Source organism: Trematomus bernacchii, unplaced genomic scaffold (assembly GCF_902827165.1).
Source record: "Trematomus bernacchii unplaced genomic scaffold, fTreBer1.1, whole genome shotgun sequence".
Taxonomy (NCBI): Eukaryota; Metazoa; Chordata; class Actinopteri; order Perciformes; family Nototheniidae; genus Trematomus; species Trematomus bernacchii.
Window position 1 is genome coordinate 16,985,197 of NW_022987689.1, and position 20,505 is coordinate 17,005,701.

The following is a 20,505-nucleotide window of genomic DNA, read 5'->3' on the forward strand; positions in this document are numbered from 1 at the left end:
TCGAGCCGGTTTCTCAAACTTACCTACCCTACCTTTAAGAGAAGAATGTCAAAACTAAGCTAAAATGTCATCTGTGGAAGCCGTAGTACTGTAATGGCGCATTTCCACTACACAGCCTCGCTCGGTATGGCTAGGCCTCGTTATGCCTTGTTAGGACGGGCTCACTTTATGCTGCGCTTCCATTACAGTTTAGGAACTGGGGTAGTATCTATAGTAACGCAGTGTAGGCGTGACGTCATCTTCAATGAGCACCCCAGAAAAACAACATCAGCCGTTAGCTGTTAGCACTCAAGCTCACAGCTCCTCATATCTGTTCAGAAACTAGACAAAAGCACAGACTGCCTGTGTCATGGCGAGTACAGTCGCTGGTTTATTTATGTCTGTATAGGCCGTTGTTGTGAGTGTGGACGGTCGGAGCATATATTGCGTTAGCTTAGCCGATCTCCATTTAGACAACGCGCATTTTAAAAGGTTTTTCGCCTGCCGTCTGTCTGCAGACTTGTCAAAGCATTAATTCATGGTTTTTACTAACCGGTATCAGTATGTTGTTCGGCATCATTTTGAAACGTGTATTACAATTAAATCACGGTCAAATATGTTCATCTTGTTGTAGTTGTAGCCCCCTTGCCAACAAATCCCCCTCTAGTTTAGCAAACTCAGCCCGACTCAGCCCTGTTTGTTGGTCCCGATAGAACCACGATTTTGTCGGGCCAGAAAAAAGGTGAAAAAGTAGCCCCGGGCCGGAACTAGGCATAGTGGAAACGCAACCAAAAAACGGGCCCGGCACGACACGGCACGCTTAAACCGCGCTCCGCGCCATGGTGGAAATGCGCCATAAAAAGCACGACCAATCATTTTAGCCGGCCTGGCTAAAATAACTGGATGGCCTACCTGCCTGTCAGCCTTCCATCTGTGCACAAACTTATCTCATGCCCTCATTGGTCATGTGCGTGTTCGTGTGTGTTGGAGGAGGGGCTCTGTAAGGAAGTGGCAGATTTTTTTCCGGCTGTGTATTTTCAAATTCTAGCGCATCCCAGCAAATTCGAGCTGGTTTCTCCAAAATTACCTACCCCACCTTTAATTTTTCTAGACGTTTTAATTACATTTCTGTGTGCACAAAGCCCTGTCGTCTCATATCCTTTCATGTGGAATGGTTATAAATCTATGAGAACAAAGTTATTCAGCTTAAAAACACAACAATTCTTGAACGCCTTGAACCTTGGGTAGACTTTTCTTTTCTTAGGACGTTTCCCAATAAACTAAATTAAGATAACCCTTATAAATACATGTATATACATTTCTAAACAAGATGTTGGTGAATGAGGCTCATTGTTCCCAAGTGCTTTGCTGATGTGACTTTTCCTTCCATGTGACGTCAGGAATAATCTGTTTTTCATTCTCCACACTCCATTGTAAGGGCAATAAAAACTACAAAATCAAATTAGACTCTCTGGGGCTCACACCTGGCCGTGCCTGGTTCAAGCCTGGTTTGACAGATAATGGGAGCCTGTGGGTAAAAACATGTGACGGCAGGTGTCTGTTTTCCTCTCTTCTTCCCTGTAGAGTGAGAAGATTTCTGTTTCTCTCCGACATTATTCAGCTCCTCTTTTGACAAGGGCAAAAACAGCAAGGAGCTAATAAACCTCTTGCATGATAATAACTTATTATGACATTACTCTCATCCAGCTCTTTCTGGATCAATAGTTGTAAACAGCTTCCTTTATGATATTCAAATCCCTCTTGTGTTTTACTAACCCCATCGGATGAGCACCTGGAAGGAGAATAACCGCTGCTGGCTTCAGAAATAAGGTGCTATCAAAGGAGGAGGGAGGGAGAAATAAAAGAGATGATTTAATTTTCATTGCGACACAGAAATATTTAAAGCCCCAGCTTAGGAAAATCAAAAGCCGCTCAATAAAAAGGAGGATTGAAGAAAACAAGCCTGCAGCATTTTTACAACCAGTTTCATCAGAGCACAGGGATAAAGGAGGAAAGAAAAGTATTCAAGACGTGCCCTTCTTCTTCCTCATCACCTGGCTCAACTTTCGTCTTCACCATGAACCCGAGTCTTCATCGTGTCTTCACCATGAGCCTGAGTCTTCATCATGAGCCTGAGTCTTCATCATGAGCCTGAGTCTTCATCATGAGCCTGAGTTTTCATCATGTCTTCATCATGAGCCTGAGTCTTCATCGTGAGCCTGAGTCTTCATCATGAGCCTGTGTCTTCACCATGAGCCTGATTCTTCATCGTGTCTTCACCATGAGCCTGAGTCTTCACCATGAGCCTGAGTCTTCACCATGAGCCTGATTCTTCATCATGTCTTCACCATGAGCCTGAGTCTTCATCATGTCTTCATCATGAGCCTGAGTCTTCATCATGTCTTCACCATGAGCCTGAGTCTTCATCATGTCTTCATCATGAGCCTGAGTCTTCATCATGTCTTCATCATGAGCCTGAGTCTTCATCATGTCTTCATCATGAGCCTGAGTCTTCATCATGTCTTCATCATGAGCCTGAGTCTTCACCATGAGCCTGATTCTTCATCGTGTCTTCACCATGAGCCTGAGTCTTCATCGTGTCTTCACCATGAGCCTGATTCTTCATCGTGTCTTCACCATGAGCCTGAGTCTTCATCGTGTCTTCACCATGAGCCTGATTCTTCATCGTGTCTTCACCATGTGGCTCCAAGGACTTTGATTGCACATTTTCAACTTATGCTCATATAAATATCTATTTAATATGGTTCAACTGTCACAAAAACCTAAATCCCTTCTGGGATTAATAAAGTACTTTTGATTGGATTTTCCTGTAACACCAGGCATCCCTAGGGACTAACAGTTAATCTGGTGCTACTAGACTGTTCCCCTGTGTCCTTGACAGACTTCTCCACCTCTTTCCTCTCAGTGTCTTCCTCCTTTTCTGTATCCTTTTGTCTCTTTTGCATGTGCCTCCTCCCTGTGTTGCTGAATGGTGTGAGCAGCATCGCCAAATGGCCCCAAATTCAACTTGAAGTTCATTAGACGGAATACAAATAGGTACACGGCAAACAGTTCTGTGTGTGTGTGCGCGCAGGACCTTATTAATGAAAAATCGGATGCTGAATATTCATCTCGCACACTCAGACCGTCCCCCGCCGACTGAGGATCAGTAGATTTATGTGTCTGCATCTCTTTCTCTGTGGTTTTCACATTTTTCTTCAAACACTTTCATTAATGCTACACAGAAAGAATGATTGATTAACAGTTTTCTTTATTTGACCAGTGTCTGTATCTATCCTGCTCTGCCTCTCACTAATACTAATGGCGCACCAATCCAATACACTGGATTAGTACAGCTGCACATTCTGACCTTATTAAACAGATTGGGTAACAGTCAGACATGATTTATTGAACAATAAACACTGGCTCTTTCTCACGGTTGCTATAAACTCATATAAACCCTTCTAAAGGAACATAATTAAAATGTGCACAAGCATCAAATTGTTTAATGTCTTTCCTCATTAGGGTTGAAACGAACAATTATTTTCTTCATTGATTAGTCCGCCATTTACTTTTGAGATGAATACATCAATTTGGCCCATTACATGTTGGAAAATAGTGAAACAGCCTTCAGCCGTTTAAAAGAGGCAATTTTTGCTTGTTTTTAAAAAATTGACGTTGATTGAGTGCTATATTTACACAGTTTTATTAACCTTATGAAACTGGTCGCTATGTAAGCATGACTGTAATATGGTTTAATGTAGTGTTATAGCCACCAGACATATTTTAAACACACAACTTTAATTGATTTTGTAGCATCTTATTAGACCAATAAAAACATAGAGATAACAACCTCTTTAACCAAAACCTACTCCCTACATTACCCACAATGCACCTAGGGCTACAACGGTTTGTTGGGGGATTCCATGTGTTATGTCTCCAGATGCTAGCCTCAAGAAGAACTGAGATGATAACAACATTTTGGTAATCTTAGTATTTTTTTTAACTCCACAAGCCAAGATTTGATATGCAATTACGTTTTTGATAAGTACAGGGGGCCGGAATGTTGAAGCCATTTTGCATTTCTATCTTATTGATATTTATAATGAAATATTATGAATGTCTTGTATATAATGTTTTATTATTTATATTAGGGGTCGACCGATTATCGGCCTGGCCGATTATCGAGGCCGATATTCCGCATTTTACAGATTATCGGTATCGGCCTTTTTTTTAATCAAATTGCCGATACAACTTTGGCTCTGATGCGGCCGTTTCTCTGGCTGCAGTCACCACTGTTCACGAGCAATGTCCCGCCCACAGCGCTATCTGATAGGCTATTACTGAAGTGTCAATCAACACTGAAGATTTTCCGGGCTGCAGCCAGCCAGAGAGGCAGGACCTTCTCAGATTACAGGCAGGTGCGAAGAACGCAGACACAGACAGAGGCAAGCAGCAGCAGTGAGCGGTGTTTCGAAGGTAAATCAGTTGAAAGCCGAAGTTCAATAAACATCCCAATCCCCTATCTTATGATCCAATTCTATCAGTTTCCCAGTTACAAAGGGACCGGGCGGGGGGGGTGGGTAGCGTCTCGCAGCGGAGAAACTGTGACGCGCTGGGACGACTGGGACTGTGACGGCTGCTAGTGGAGCCTCGCAGCAACTCTGCTTTCTGCACCACAATCTGGTGCTGCTGAATTGGGACTACTAAATGAGTGAGACTCAAATATCAGAAGTTCAGAACAAGTTTTTGTAGTTTTTGTTTTATTTTTACTTCATTTACTTTACTCAGGGTCACAGAGAGGAAACCAGTTTTAAGATGTTGAAAAGTTCATTAAACATAAAAAGGCATTTCAAAGAAGTTGTGTTATTCTACATTTTGACACCAAGATTTTCTGATTTTACTGCAAATGTATATCGGTTCCAAATATCGGTTATCGGTCTCCTTGATTACTAATAATCGGTATCGGTATCGGCCTTGAAAAAGCTATATCGGTCGATCCCTAATTTATATGTATTATTATAGTTTTATCAGTTCTAGCTTTTTCTGCTTTTGGAACTCTACTAATATCGATGGTCTTTTTCAAAGAGTACATTGTGCAAATTGGCATGGCAGGATTTAGAGACTATTCATAATTTACTACTGTTAACAGACATTAACCGGTGACAAATAAGTGAAGTTCCTCTTTTATTAGTCCTTCAAGCGTGGCGTAGAAAAAGACAACATATCAAACATCATTTTAGAGCCTTTGCATCTTTAAAGCAGCAGATTAGGGCTTATCATTTTACAGAGTTTAGGGGAAGGGGTTATATTCCAAGATCGAGTACCAACAATTTACGAGAAAAAAACGAAATAATCTGAGATTATTAAATCATGATCTAGTGATGATTTAAAAAAAGTTTTCTCATAAATTGGTTTTAATATCTAAGAATTGTTTTTCTTTAAAAGATATTTAATTATAATCTCAGAGAATATTCCTACTTTTGTTCCATGATATTGAACATTTTCCCTACCCTGGCTCTGTTAAAATAAATGTTTTAACCTAATAATCTAGCTTCTAATTATGGGGGCTGGATGGTAACCTAAAAGAGATTTAAGTGAGTAAATCAGGAAGACAGAAATATGAAAAAGTGAGGGGAATTGTTTGACCACCACAAGACAAGTGATGTGGATTCACTTCCTCATGTGACCGTATGCACCAAGGAACGATCCAAATCCACCCCCCCTCAGAATCCACAGAGAGAGTTGGGGCTGCTCTTCCTGCCACAGCGATCCTCTGGTGGCAAACACAGTACAGCATCCTCTCTGGATGCATGGCCTGCAGATACTAAATATAATGAGATGACAGAATGGAATCAGCGAAGCGGGAGATGAAAGACATGAGCAGATAAGAGATGAAGTGATAACAGTGGTGTCGTCGCAGAGATGTTCCGTATAACTAACGCTGTTCTTCTCACTCTGCAGCACGTTTCAGTGTGGGACACATCCTCTGCGGCGTTCACCTGTCCCTCCCACTCATCATTAAAACTATGAATAGCTGTCGTCTGCTCCGTCTTAATAGAGTGTGGAGTTCTCCCCGGACTCCCATACATGCATTATTAATTATCTGTTGAAGGGCCGAGAGGGAACATCGCAAATCTGGGTTGAAGCTTGCAACCAGATCCGCGCTGTTATGCAAACATTGTTTTTTGTTATATTAGGACATGGGGGTTCTGAGCAGAACTGAGAGATATTTCCGCATTAATTTATATATGCATACTCTTATTTTGAGCAAGTTTCTCACGGATTTGACTGCAGCGTTTATGAGGCTGTGAACATTTAGCGGTGATCCTGTCGGGATGGCATTTGATGACTCTGCTCTTGACATGAGTTACCCAGATATTTCTCCTCCCTTTGATGCGCAAATGCCACCAAAAATGTTGGCTAATCCCAAATGCTTAGTCATTGACAATCTGTGCCAAGATGAGATCTGTTCCAATCAATCTCCCCCCTCCCCTCCACCACCTATCAGATGCGCCATTACTTAACAAGGCAGGGGAATGATGGGATCTGCCATCTGTGTAAATTGCTCCATAATCTCTTCTGACTGGCCGTTTGTGATGAAGCAGACAGAACATGGCCTCTTTACTCTTTCTGTTTTCCCAGACATTATTGGCTCACCTGTCAGACAGCACTATGGGCTTCGATCGCCCGAGAGACATATCAGGGGAGAAAGTGGCAGGCTGAACCATGACGCTTATCATCTCCATCTATTTGGGATTGTTGTTGTTAGTGTCGGGACATGGCTTGCATTCAGATAGGAATTATAAATAGGCCACATGTGGCTGGAGATTATTTAGTGTTCCTTCGGGTTTAATCAAACAGCTTCTTTGTCATCTGTAGTTCATGAGCTCAATAGAGCATATAAACAGCTGCAAAGCTTTTACAGGTGTTTCACAAAACACCTTTACTTTTCACCTTAAGTATGCCACTTAAAGTGCACCTATCATGCTATTTTTAGGCAATAGCATAGGTCTCAGATATATATAAAAAACATGTCTATGAAGTGTTTTGCTCAAAATACCAAACCGATCACCCATTCTAGCCATGCCTCATATCCCTCTATTTCACTTCCTGTTTCAAAAGTGCTGATTTTGGGTATAAAGCTTTTTTTTTAAAAAGGAGGGGGCTGAGCTCATGCGGGACCCGGCAGCTACTGTCAAAACTAAATACTGCCGTGATGAAACGCCATATCATGGATTATCAAGGATTCTTTCTGAAACAGTATGGAGCTCAAAGGCTTTCTCTCTTGCCGGTTATACCACAAGGTGAGTTCCTTTTTATTTCCTGCTTCTTCACACACATGCTCTCCAGTACAGGTTAGCTCTGAGTGTTAGCGATGCTAATGTAAACACCGACCATATTACGTCCCAAAACAGTCGGGCATTGTTTCTGATAGCAATTTTCTGATAGTGCCGTGGGTCCACATTTCAGATATTACGTCATATCGGACGCAAATCTGGATCAGCTCCGTGGTACCCCCGTTTTTAGAGATTTGGGTACGGAGGAAAAGAGAGAGGGTTTTATTTTCTGACGCTGCGTGAGTTCCCTGACACACCGGGGACACATATTTATGTATGAAAGACATCAAAAAGTGCATTTTGCATGATAGGTCCCCTTTAAGACTTTATTTTACCTTTGCTTAGGGCCTAACGTAAATGTGTTGCACAAATCCCAAATGTTAAGGCATTAAGTGCATTTAGAAAGATTTTACAGGGGTGGCTGTCTCACAAAGTTTGCCTTTAGATGGTAAAAAAAATAAAATGGCAGAAGACAATAAAACGAAACTGGTCAGAGGAGAAAAGATTATACGTTTGGTATTTGATTTCTTTTTTGCAAACTAACAGTATATTCATGGGTTAAATGTTCATGTATTTTCTGTTAATAAATGTATCTTCGTATTCAAAGAGCGGTTGAATCCTGATTAATGCCTTCTCTCACCTTGGACACTTTTCGGCAAGTGCACTGCTATCTCATCCTACTCCTGTAAAACCGCAGGGCAATCATTAATATCTAGTGGCTTTAAGAACGTAGGCTGCATAAAATAGCATGATCCAAATCTCAGAGTAAAATCAATTGCTTGTTATAATTAAATGTATCTATTGGCACGTCCTCTTGTCGCAATATGTTTTCTTTGTCGCCCTAAATTCGGGCCATGTCATGCTTCAGAAGATTCAGAGGTGCATAATGTTATCTTTTTCCTTTGGTTGCTTTATTGCAACAGTTTAAATAACTTCAAGGGATTCCTTAAGTATAAGACCAAGACACAGACAAATACCTTAAATATGAGAAGACCTAAGGTTGATATATACAAAGGATATTAGTTTAAGGAAAGCTTGACTCTGTGTAAAACTTAAACTTGAGGCGTTTCGTGCGACAGACCACTTCTAGCCCCCAAAAAACAAGTCATTTCTAAAGTTTCGACATCCTCAATGACACTCAATGGAGTACTTATGGTCCCAAGACCCATACCCCAAACCACTTAACCACTAAACTGTCGGCACAGTGTTATCTGTCAGCACAGACAAGGCAAGGTTTTGTCTCTTCTCTATATATGAGGAATGCTTTGTCGGTATTCTCTGACAAAAACACTCTTGTTTTTAACGTGCTACTTTGTCAGGGAGGGGGGAGAAAAACCCCTTTCCAGGCTTTTTTCAGATTTTTTTTCACACGGATTGTTTTCAATAAGTTGAACTCTAAGGGCCAGACAGCAGCAGCATCTCTCAGGAAGACGCAGGTGGAAAATCCGGCTCATAACCTTAACAGCGCGCTACCCGCACCCCCACCACCAGCCCCCATCCCGTATTTTCCTCACCTTTCCTGCTCTAACTACCGTGAAAGTCATCTCCAGCCTGTTTTTATAGAGCCTCGCGAAGCAGCCGTGCCAAGTCCAGGGCAGGAAATATCACGTCACTGTGAAACGTGTTATTTACGAGAATCTGCAATGTAGCCAGACCCTTTATTTCACTAGCTCACCTCACTGGGTGCATCTGTTCATTTGAATTTCAACAGTGTACCCTTTCTGTGGCTTATATAATGCAGTCTGACTTTAATAAATTGTTCAGCGCCATTTCTGGCATTCCCATCAGACTCTCATCTTTTTATGATAAATCTAGAGGACAGACAAATAAGAACTCACAGTATCTTCCTGTAGAGAAAACATGACTGTGTTACTGTGCTTTACTGTTTGTGAGCAATAGTGATTTATTCAGTGACTGTCATTGTTGGATTACTAACGGGATCACCACAGGCCTCAAAAGTCCCAGTTTCACTTGATTCTTACCTATGAATCAATATATTTGTGTAAAAAAAATGAAAAGGTGCCATCTTGTTTCGTCCATCCAACATACCAGTAACAATAAAATCGAGAAAAGCGACAAATCCATAAATATGAGAAGCTGGATCAAGCAAATGGGACATTTTTGTTGGATTAAATAAAAGAGAGTCGGCAATTGACATTCATGTACCGTAACATAATGCTTGACACTGCTGCTGGAACAAAAACATTTCCCAATTATGGGATAAATGAAGTATATACTGTATCTATCTATCCTATAAGTTGTAGGTACAGTCTGCTGGGTGCACAGTATTTAAAGGGCCCATGTCATGGCCATTTCCACTGATCATAATTCCATTGTTGAGGTCTACTAGAATAGATTTATATTGTGCATTTTTCCAAACTCACATTGGTTTCTCATACAGCATCTCTGTAAACTACGTGTATTCACTGAATTTCACTCTCTGCCTTTAACGGCTCGTTGTAGCTCCAAAAGCTCCAGCCCCCACCCTCCCTGTGAGCACAGTGTGCTCTGATTGGTCGGGACGTTGTGAATCACGCTGAGCTCCGTGGAGGTGTTGTTTCCTTGTTTAGGATACACAGCCAAACACAGCCAAACTCATCCTGAGCACACACAAACTCACATCCGAAGTAAAAACAATAAGTGTGGCTTGATATTGAGTAAGAAAAAGGTTGATAAACGCTGTGAGAATGGGTCTGCAGAGAGAATTTCGCCGCGATCCCAACTGTCTGTTATCAGCCTGCAGCCAGGGAGGAGAAATCAGCACAGCAGAGCTGCCTGCCCATTAGAGTGTGTGTGTGAGGAAGTCCGTGGATTGGTCAATTTGGACTAATCAGCGGGGGCTTAACGTAACGACTCCGCGGATTGGTCCATTTCGTTCCGGGTACGGCATGATATCCGAAATGGAAGAATCAAATGGACAATGACGTATCTCCAACGAGGCGTTTTGGGGAGGTATTTTCTGTGTTAGAGTTTTACTCGCTACAGGGTGTACTTTGAGGGTTTTGACTCTGCACACCGTTTACATGCATAAAAACCTTCATAACACACAAGGGGACGGGTAATAACCGGAAAAGCATGACATGGGCCCTTTAATGTGAACTTGGAGGCAAAAGGATGCATTGCAATGGTACAGCTTACTTGGCGGTTTACACGGCCCACTGCTACATTTTTCTTTTACTTTCCACAAGTAGCTGGGATGCAAGACACGGGAGCTGGAGTGTTTTTTTGTTCGCAAACTGTAACTGTACTGTACATTTACGTCAACCAGACGACTGCTACTGGTAACCATCATTGGAAGTGGGACGTAAGCAGACATGAGCAGTCCCATTTGTCTCCGTCAGATGGCAAACCTTCGTTCACCAGACTAACTGAGAGGTGAAATGTACTTAACCAAAAAAGCTTTTCATGTGATCAATGTAAAGAAATCAAACGTGTTTGAATATATTGTTTCATTGATTTTATTTCCATAGCCAACGTAGCAAGTACCGTAGTTAAACAGGGGAGCTCCAAGACTGGGAGCCTTGATCAATAAATGTATATACAGCTTCAAAACACATATGCATCAGGAAATGTGTGTAATAAAGAAACGTTTTCTTTGCAGATTTCACTTTACGTAAGGCAACAAAAATATAGTTGGAGTGTAAAAAACGTGTCTCCAGACACCCTTGAACATAAGATGGAAAACAAGGATTATATTCACACAATAGTTAATATGTTAATTAAATGTCAGCCTTATTCACAGGGGGGGGTCGATGGGATCCCAACAGCAAACTTTGACCCTGGGCCCCCTAAATTGGTTTATCCGGCCATGCCCTGGCTGTTAGAGAAAGAAATTAGATTAGGTGGCCACATTTTCGTCAGTCCCAGTTTTCCTCAGACATACTCCTTGTCCCCCCCCCGTCTCTCCTTCTTTCTTCTCTCCCCCCCACCCTCGCCACCTCTCGTGTCTTCCCCAGCTGTACTGTGCAGGAACAGCAGAGTGAATGAGACCTTTCATTGAGTGTCAATGTCATACTTGTGTGTCAAAGCCTGTGGGAAAAATGCCTCGGCTTCCGCAATTAACCCGTTTAAAAAATAATCCTAGCTAAACAATTGCACATTACTTCAAATATATTTTCCAAAACAAATCCATTAAATACTCCATTTGGACTAAAAGCATTGGTGTGTAGTTTGGAGAAAGTGTTATGTTTCAGTGTGCGTGGTTTTGCATGTTCCTGCTCACATACTGAGCTTGTTTGAAAGCTCCAAAGGCGTTTTTGAATGTACCGTGCACCTTCACAATCACTTAATGAAAGCGCTCGTTTATCCGTCTCCTCTTTCAGGCCTCTGCAGCTGCCGGTGGCGTTGAAAAAGCTGCACACCAGATTACATTCCCCCTCACAGCGTGTTTCATATTGCTTCTCATCAATTAAATAACAACAGCATAGCAGGTTCTACTCTGTTAAATCAGGCCTGAGTCATCCCATTGGCCTGACTTTATTCCACTCCAGTCAACACATTTTAAAGGGGCCCTATAATGCAAATTTTCAAGTTCATATTTGTACTTAGTGTCTCTACTCTGACATGTTTCCATGCTTTAATGTTCAAAAAGCTCTTTATTTTTCTCATACTGCCTGTGCTGCAGCACCTCTTTTCACCCTCTGTCTGAAACCAGAGCCCAGTCTACTCTGATTGGTTAGCTGGCCGGCTCTGTTGTGATTGGTCAACCTCTTAGAGATGTCCCGCCCCATAGCCTATAACGTACATGTGTTGGAGCGCTAGCCAATAGATGCGTGATTCTTATGTAGTGATTTCACTATGTCGAAACTTTGGAGGGAACACAGGGCTTTTAGCTTTTGCACCATTTACATGCACAACAACCTATATAACACACTACAGGAAAGGGAAAACCCCAAAAAGCATATTAGGGCCCCTTTAAGACTCAATTGGAGTAGTTAGAAATTCGGACGCATACGGTTTATCAAATGTTCCTGAGTGCTGCAATGATGACATAACTGTCCCCCCAAACTTGGTTCTGCCAAACAGCAGCATGCATCCAAAACTCTATAGAGGCACCAGCAGCAGCAGACTAACTCCATTTTTATACAGCAGAAAACCTAGATCTCCTCCTTGTCATCCTTCATTGATTTTGCAATCCAGCGCCATCCGAGCAGAACCATACAAGCCGTGCAGCTCAGTCTGCCGCTGATAGCCAATCTCTATTACCCACCTATCCCAAGGCTTCGTTTGGAAGGGCTAACCCTCTCAGCAGGAGCACACGGAGGCAGAGAGCTCCGACTGGCGGATCGGAGCGATGATGGATTTATGTGCCTCTTGGAGAAAGGATCATCTTCTCTCCCTCACTTTTATTATCCCATCAGATCTGACGTGACGGCAATAATACATGACTGCCTGTCACATTTTTGCAGATCTGCCGGCGAATATGAATGATGATTTCAAATGCACGCGTCTAATCAGCCGCGAAATTGCTTCAGTAAATATGTTCTACTACCGGCGCTCTGTCTTCTTCCTGTCTCTCACTTTGAATGAAACTCCAAGTAATAGGCTTGTAGTTGTCACAATGTTTAAGACCCGTGTTGGCTTCACGGTTCCTAATTAGCTTTTAATGCACGGAGACGGGCTTGAGGACGGAAATGTGAAATGAGAGGAGGCCTGCTGTGTGGCCATAGTAATTCAGGCCTTTGTTCTCTAATTAAATGACCTCAGAAGGGAGCGCTAAGCTTAAGTTTGTGTGTGTGGCGCCCTCTGATATGAAGGTCTGTGCCAAGTGCATTCAGTCTCGCAATGAATAGGGCGTCTTCTACAAAGCCTAAGAAGCCCTCTCGGTGCCCGCTTCGCCTCCTTGTTGCTTGTTGGAAAATGTCCACAAAACACCATGTCTTTAACAAGTGGCCCCTTCGCATAGCTCAGGACGTTGTAGTTGGGGACACGGTAGCCCCTGGTTTTTTCTCACTCTGCCCCACCTCCTCTGAACATATCTGACACTGCCAGCCTTCCCTGCAAACTCTTTTCGATTCACAAAGGCTTACATTTTTGTCTCTATGCCACAGGAAAGTAAAATGAACTTTCTCCTGTAGATGGCACCATTTAAAAAAAAAAGTCAAATCACTCAATTAAACAATATCTCATTTACCTCTAATGATATCTAGCCATGTAACTAACTTTTGTCCAACTTGTCCATCCTGTTTATGAGTTATCTGGCCAATGCTCACCAGGATTTAGGAACGAGTCCTAAAACCCGGAAATGAGTTAGTATTTTCTTACTTTAGGTTTCCTCATCTTGAAGTCAATGCTTTTTTGCATGTGTTTTTGGTTAGAAGCCTAAAATAAGGTCTGTGATTAACACATTCTTAAGGGATTTTCACGTTTTGTTCTACAACATAAAATACATCCCCATGTGTCATAAAAAATGGTGGTTAACTAACAAGTGACTTAATGAACCAGGAAACGTCATCACGCCGAGTATGCTTTTAGGTACGTGGTGGTAACGCGCAGTCATGTGACCTCGATGTAGTTCATTTATGGCCTAGCATTAACTTTTTATTTCTGCCGATTGCGTTTACTCTTCAAAAACCATAAAGTAGTGTTAATATGTGGAGATTTTCCTTCTGAACAAGACGTGTTAAGTTTCATAAATGTGTTTTTGCAACAACACTTATTTTCTACAAATAACAAAATCCAATCAGGAAATCGAATTGCTTATTGTCGAAGGAGCCTTTGTGATGCTAACTTCCGGGTCGGCATACAAAAATACGTCATCACTGCACCACTCGATCTCGATATTTACTACACATCTGAAAAGTTTTGTGAGTGCATCCTACACAGTTGCAAAATCTGTCCACAGAAATATTAACTCCTGACAAAGTACTCAAAACCTATTGGCTAGTGGAGCAAAGTAGAGATCTTTAGGAGCACATTTCCCCATGCTGACATGCACATACTTGAGCTGAAAACAATAGCGGACACACACTGTCGCAGCTGGAAACAGTATATTTAAAATTCTCCAGTGAGATCTCTTCTCAGAAACAATGTCCTATTACTTCCTGATAAACTGCAGAGCTCGCTGACAGCTGAGTGTTTCTTTAATGGAAAGTAGTTCCAGTGAAACGGTTGACAGCGATGTCTGTGGATTATCCAGAGTAACAGGGACACTGTCTGGAAAAACACATTACTGGGGAATATTCTTTTTTTTTAAGTGTTGCTCACAGCAGGAGAAAAACCTGCAGAAAGTAAGCTCTGTGGAAAACAAAGGATTATGACACAAGTTTTGTTCAGCAAGAAATCTATTCGCAAACAATCACTATTTCAGGTAAAGGATAATGTGCCAAGGTGATGCCTTTATGTTGATGCAAGATCCCTTCGCTTTGTGTCAGGATCATTTTTCACTAATGACCGCCTTGCTGCACATTATCCCGGCTACCTACTAAATAAACCAATAAACCAACGACTTGATTGACAATATTGATACAAAAAAATGATTTAATTGATTTATAAATGATCGTATTGCTTCCGCTAAGAAAAAAATAGTCCTTCCACTGCATACCAACCTCCTTCCTTCTCTTGGACTCTTTACATGGGACAGTTTAGCCTTCATGAATCCAAAGAGTCGTGCTCTCCACAAATATAAAAATGAATATCCAAAAAGTATTCCATGGTGTTTTCTGACGGAGAAAATGAATGTTTGTTGTCCACAGCTGATGTCAAATGTATCAGACTTCTTTCTGCAGATTGATATGACTGCACAAAGTCACTTGATCATCCTTAGCAACGATCTGTTCTCCTTAGCAGCAGCCTGTTGGCGAGAATTAACAACCTCTGAAATGTCCAAATTGACCAATCAGAATGAGTATTCAACTAAGTTGTTTAATAAGGAACCACATTATGTCACCAATGTGATTGAAACTTCTGGAGCAATGGAGACGAAACTCAGAGAGACACAGGGAGAGCTGGAGCTTGGTTTCAAACACTGATGGTTTATTATGAAGTTAAGGCCGGAGAATTGACCAGACATGATGACATAGCGGTTGCCAAACCAATTCTGAAGATCTCTACCCCAGACCCATGTATTTAGCTAGTTCTGAGATAATAATCAACATTGTGCATAACAAGATAAAACAGGCAAAGCACTATACCACCTCTATCAGCTGACGCCAACAGGCAAGAATAAGGACACACAGGGTTCTTACGGTCATTAAAAACCTGGAAAAGTCATGGAAATTCAAAATGCTAATTCCAGGCCCTGGAAAAGTTATGGAAAACAATATTTTTCCCAAGGTTTTGGAAAAGTCATGGAAATGTAACTAAAGTTGCATCAAATATAATTTATATTTTAGCTAATCGCCAAAATAGTAATACTATAATGATAATAAATACTGTATCGTATAGTAATGAAACGTAAAATGGCATTTAACTGATGAGGTATTTTGATGGTGAGAGATTTTAGTTGCTTTAGCGTGTAGAAGCTAGTAAGCCAACTATTTGATTTGTTTTAGATAGGCACAACATGTTTCAGACCTTATTTTCCTGTTCCATGTTAAAATAAACCATTTTCAGTGGTACTGCTGAGAAAGAGTAATTTCTTTGGTCATGGAAAATTAGGTAAAGGTCATGGAAAAGTAATTGAAAATCATTGGTGAAAAAGTGTATGAACCCTGGACACAAAACACTGAGAGCACAGCAGCCAAGGTCGCAGGCCTGAGCTCACTGAGGGCAGTACAAAATGATAAACTGGACCAAGGTGTCGAATAATCGATTAATATTCGCCAGGGCTGTCCGATTTTCGATTTTGATCATGGTCAGTTTCTGGCATCCCTAGTATTGACCACAGGACTTATTTCGGGCATCTAAGCAAGACGAGATGAGGGAACCTGTTAAAAAATGCTGACCTACCTCTTTGGTTTATGATTGTTATGACTATAGTACAGAAAGAAACAATTAGAGCTATTATTTTCACTCGTAGTAAAAAGATAATTGTGAAAATATATTTGTAGGGTCTGTAAAGCAGACAGCTGGTAGTACGCAACAGACTAAAGGTACCTAATGTTCCTGACATGCATTATCGCAGGTTGAACTCCGGCTCTTTCGAATGCCACTGTCCTTCTTTGTCCCCCTCCACTGTACACCCATCATAAAAATAATCCTAAAAAGACATCTGAGCCTAGGCGATAAAGTTCCAGCATAGCAACTGTTATTGCTGTTGTTGTTGGCTGCTGCATGCTTCAGGAGGAGGCGTGCATGAATGTCTCCATTACAGTTGTTCTGCATGCTGACAGCCTTCAGCCGTCACAGCCACCTGGCACGTCTCCACGCCCACGAGCACTAGTGGGCGGAAGCGGCATGTCTCCGACCGTAACCAGACCCAGCTCGACGAGCGGGACATTAACAGCTGCTCAGCAGGGTGTAAGAGAGGGGGCAGCGGGAGCATTTCTGTGTGTGTTGAGAGCACATGCCCACGTGTGTCCAGCTCAGACGAAGGACAGGTTGTCGGATTCACAGTTGACATCTTAATTGGCCACCGGTGCCAGATGCCAGCTTCTTAAGCTGACCAGTCCAGTGTCTCAGCAGAAGCCAGACTCCAGCAAGGGCTCCAGCGAGGGATCCCACGGGTATTAGGTGCTCCAGCCTCCCTTCCTCTCTCACACACACACACTCACATACACACACCCTTTTTCTTCTCCCTCCATCCTCTCTGAGTCATTGTCAACACCAGTCACTCTGAGGCGAATTCAGACGTAGAAAAGCCTGTGGGTAACAAAGGCCTGGGCGTCTTTGTGCGGGATCTATTCAAAACCAGGTCTGGCTTTTCTGCCATTTCATCCATGTTTGGATTGAGATCCCTCCGCCCCCCTCATTTATAGTGTATTGTTGTCCTGTTAATGTCCTGTTAATGTCCAGTCAGCGATCAAATAACTGTAGCCTTACCGTCTAACTACCAACCCATGACCCTCACCTCCTCACCCTTTCACTCTCGTAACATGACGCTTTTCCCAGAAGAGGAAACAAGGTTGGATACATCTATTCAAGTGAAGCACAGGAACATGTACTTGGCCACATGATGGTACACTTATTGATTTTTTTGTTTGGCCCTGAAGATGTCAGAGTTTAAAAGGTAAAGTCACTTATTTGAAGAGGACATATTATACTCATTTCCAGGTTCATATTTGTATTTAGTTCCTCTAGAGTCTACTGGGACATGTCTCCATGCTTTAATATTCAAAAAGCTCTTTATTTTTCTCATCCTGCCTGTGCTGCAGCACCTCTTTTCACCCTCTGTCTGAAACCAGAGCCCAGACTGCTCTGATTGGTTAGCTGGCCGGCTCTGTTGTGATTGGTCAACCACTTAGAGATGACCCACTCCCTGGTACTCTTTTACTTGATTCAAAGTAGCAATACAACAGTGTAAAAATACCCTGTTACGTAAAAGTCCTGCATTCAAAGTATTACTAAAGTAACAATGTTTGATTAGCATGAAAATACACTTAAAGTACCAAAAGTACTTTTTATTTAGTAGGGCCAATTTCAGAATCGTATATATTTAAAATATATTAAATGATTGTATTACATTTATTAATGCATGCAATGTGTACATAACTTTTTATGTTTGCAGCTGGGTAGTTTAATATATAATACAGTTTAATTAAATCATTTATTAGTTGGTTTGTATTTTGTATTAATAAATGAAATCTGCAAAATCAGTAGTAACTAATGCAGTAAAAAAATTAAGCAGAGTTAAAAGTGCAACATTTTCCCACATAATGAAATGAAGTCAAAGTATATAAATGAACATAATGTGAAAAAACGTTTTACTTAAGTACGGTACTTGCGGAAATGTACTTGCTTACATTCCCCCACTGCTAAGGACCACCATTTTCTAAGCCCGCCTTCATTTGGATCTCAACTACACATTTGTGAAGATTCATTACTGCATGGACCATACATGTCAGAAACATCTTTACCCGGTGACATCCCGTCTGCGATCAAATAACTGTAGCCTTACGATCTAGCTACCGACCTCTGACCCTCGCCTCTTCACCCTTGACCCTGGTTACAGGACACCTTTCTCAGAAGAGAAACCAGGCTGGATATGTCAATTAGAGTCCGTCTAAAACACAGAGGCATGTACTCGGCCATATGAGGGTACATTTATTTGATCTAAAAAGGGAGCGCACAGACACTTCAGTCTGCGGTTAAATGAGGAGAGTGAGAGGGAAGGTAGGAGACTGATATTAAAGTGGAATCTGATTTAGCTAAGAGAGGTGGTATTGCAGCGTGAAATAGGCTGCTAACAAAATGATTAACTGATATTCCTGTATGACATTATTCTTAAACCTTGGTGTGAAGAAGGAAAGGGTTTTTTATGTTTGAATCAAATGGAAATCTCAGTTTAGTCTCTCACAACGCACTGCTACTTCTGACAAGGACGGAACAGTGTCTTTGTCAGGTTTCATTTAACCTGGAGATGTAGCAGAGATGTCAAATGGGAAACAGCTGAGTGCCATCAAAGCATATACTGTAGTAGTTTTGCGGTGTGTCAAATGTTGACCAGTATTTAAACATGGTGGTTGGAGGTGTTGGTGTTTTTGCTCCTGGTATTTTTCTTTCTTTCTGCCCATTTACACTTAAGACTGTTTACAAGTATGTCATTCTTTCTAGTCCTTTTAATAGCAGCTCCAGCACAGGGTTATTTGTGTCAACTAAAAGTAAATTATAATTTTGGTAAACAAAAACTCATAAAACTAAACTAAACTGAAACCTTATTGCCTGGTAAAAAAAAACGAATAATATACATTACATAAACGTACTCAAAACATACATTTATTACTTTTTGGGTTTTGCTACGATGTCTCACTACCGAAAAAAGTAGACGGCAAAGAATTTCTGTATACATTTGTGAAATTAAAACACAGAAACTTGACATTGGAGATGGCGTTATGTTGGAATTTCTTCACACAGATGCTAAATGAACATTTCTACACAGTTCTCCAACCATGTCTTTTGTATGTTAATGTAGCTGAATAGGTCCAAGTAAATATATCCTACCCGAAGAAACTACTCCGATTGAATATGTAAATCTAAACCTTTCCCAAATCCAAAAAAAAATTAAAACTAGCAAAAGCGCTAAAGTGAGATGTGTGATTGTTGTCTTGAAAAATCTAATACAAATATTTCTGAGGAACAAACTAGCAAAAACTAACTTAAACTAAACTAAAATCAAAAAGTCAGAATTAATAAAAATATCTAAACTGCTATAACCTTGCTCCAGATATCATATTTTATTTATTTAACATTTAAATCGTATATTGCTCCTGGTTTTTATTTGCACGATTGTGTCCCTGGCACTATTTTCTGTCTTTTTGCCATTTATGTTGCATTGTTGGAGGAGCTTGGGACTTCAGATTTCCTTAGCAACAACTAGCTCTTGTACATTTGACCAGAAAACCTTTGAATCTGGTATTAGGAAAATCTCTGAAGGACATTTGTGATGATTCCTTCTATCCTGAAGCATTAAAGCAAAACTCACCTGTATCCATCCTCCTCTCTCCCCTCCAGAACGAGCCATTGCCAGACACGAGGTGCGTGAGATCGAGCAGCGGCACACGCAGGACGGCGTGCGGGAGCGGGACTCTGCGGCCTCTTCGCCGTCGGAGGGCGAAGACGACCTCGTCATCATTTACAACCGCGTGCCCAAGACGGCCAGCACATCCTTCACCAACATCGCCTACGACCTGTGTGGGAAGAACCACTACCACGTCCTGCACATCAACACCACCAAGAACAACCCCGTCATGTCCATACAGGACCAGGTCAGAGACACGCCCCGCTGTAGGGAGGTCCTCAACTAACAACATTCTTACTCCACGAACAGTGGACAGATCTTTGTAATTTACGCTGGGGACATTACCTTACCTCTTGTTAAAACATTTCTGAAAAATAGCGTGCACAAAGAAATGAAATAAATGAGACACAGGTCATTTGCACAAAAGATCATGTCAAACCTCAATAACAGTTTGTCCGTAGACACTGTGTATGTATTCCTGGGGATCCAATTGGTGCAACTTGGTCATGTAACCGGTTAAGATGAGTAAACTTTGATTACAAACTAGGAAAGCAAACATCGTTCCCTCTTTTCAGTGCATTACTAGATTATTAAGCGTGGGGCCGCAAATATTATTTTTCTTTTGTCTGA

At 41.5% G+C, this 20,505-nt stretch overlaps 1 protein-coding gene across 1 annotated transcript in view; it reads left to right on the forward strand.

The window, feature by feature from the left end:
- hs2st1a (heparan sulfate 2-O-sulfotransferase 1a) overlaps positions 1 to 20,505 on the forward strand; it is a 39,418-nt gene that overhangs the window by 10,259 nt on the left and 8,654 nt on the right. Inside the window, exon 3 of the mRNA XM_034138164.1 lies at positions 19,869 to 20,122. Coding sequence (XP_033994055.1) covers positions 19,869 to 20,122 — 254 coding nt within the window. The remainder of the gene's footprint in view (positions 1 to 19,868; positions 20,123 to 20,505) is intronic.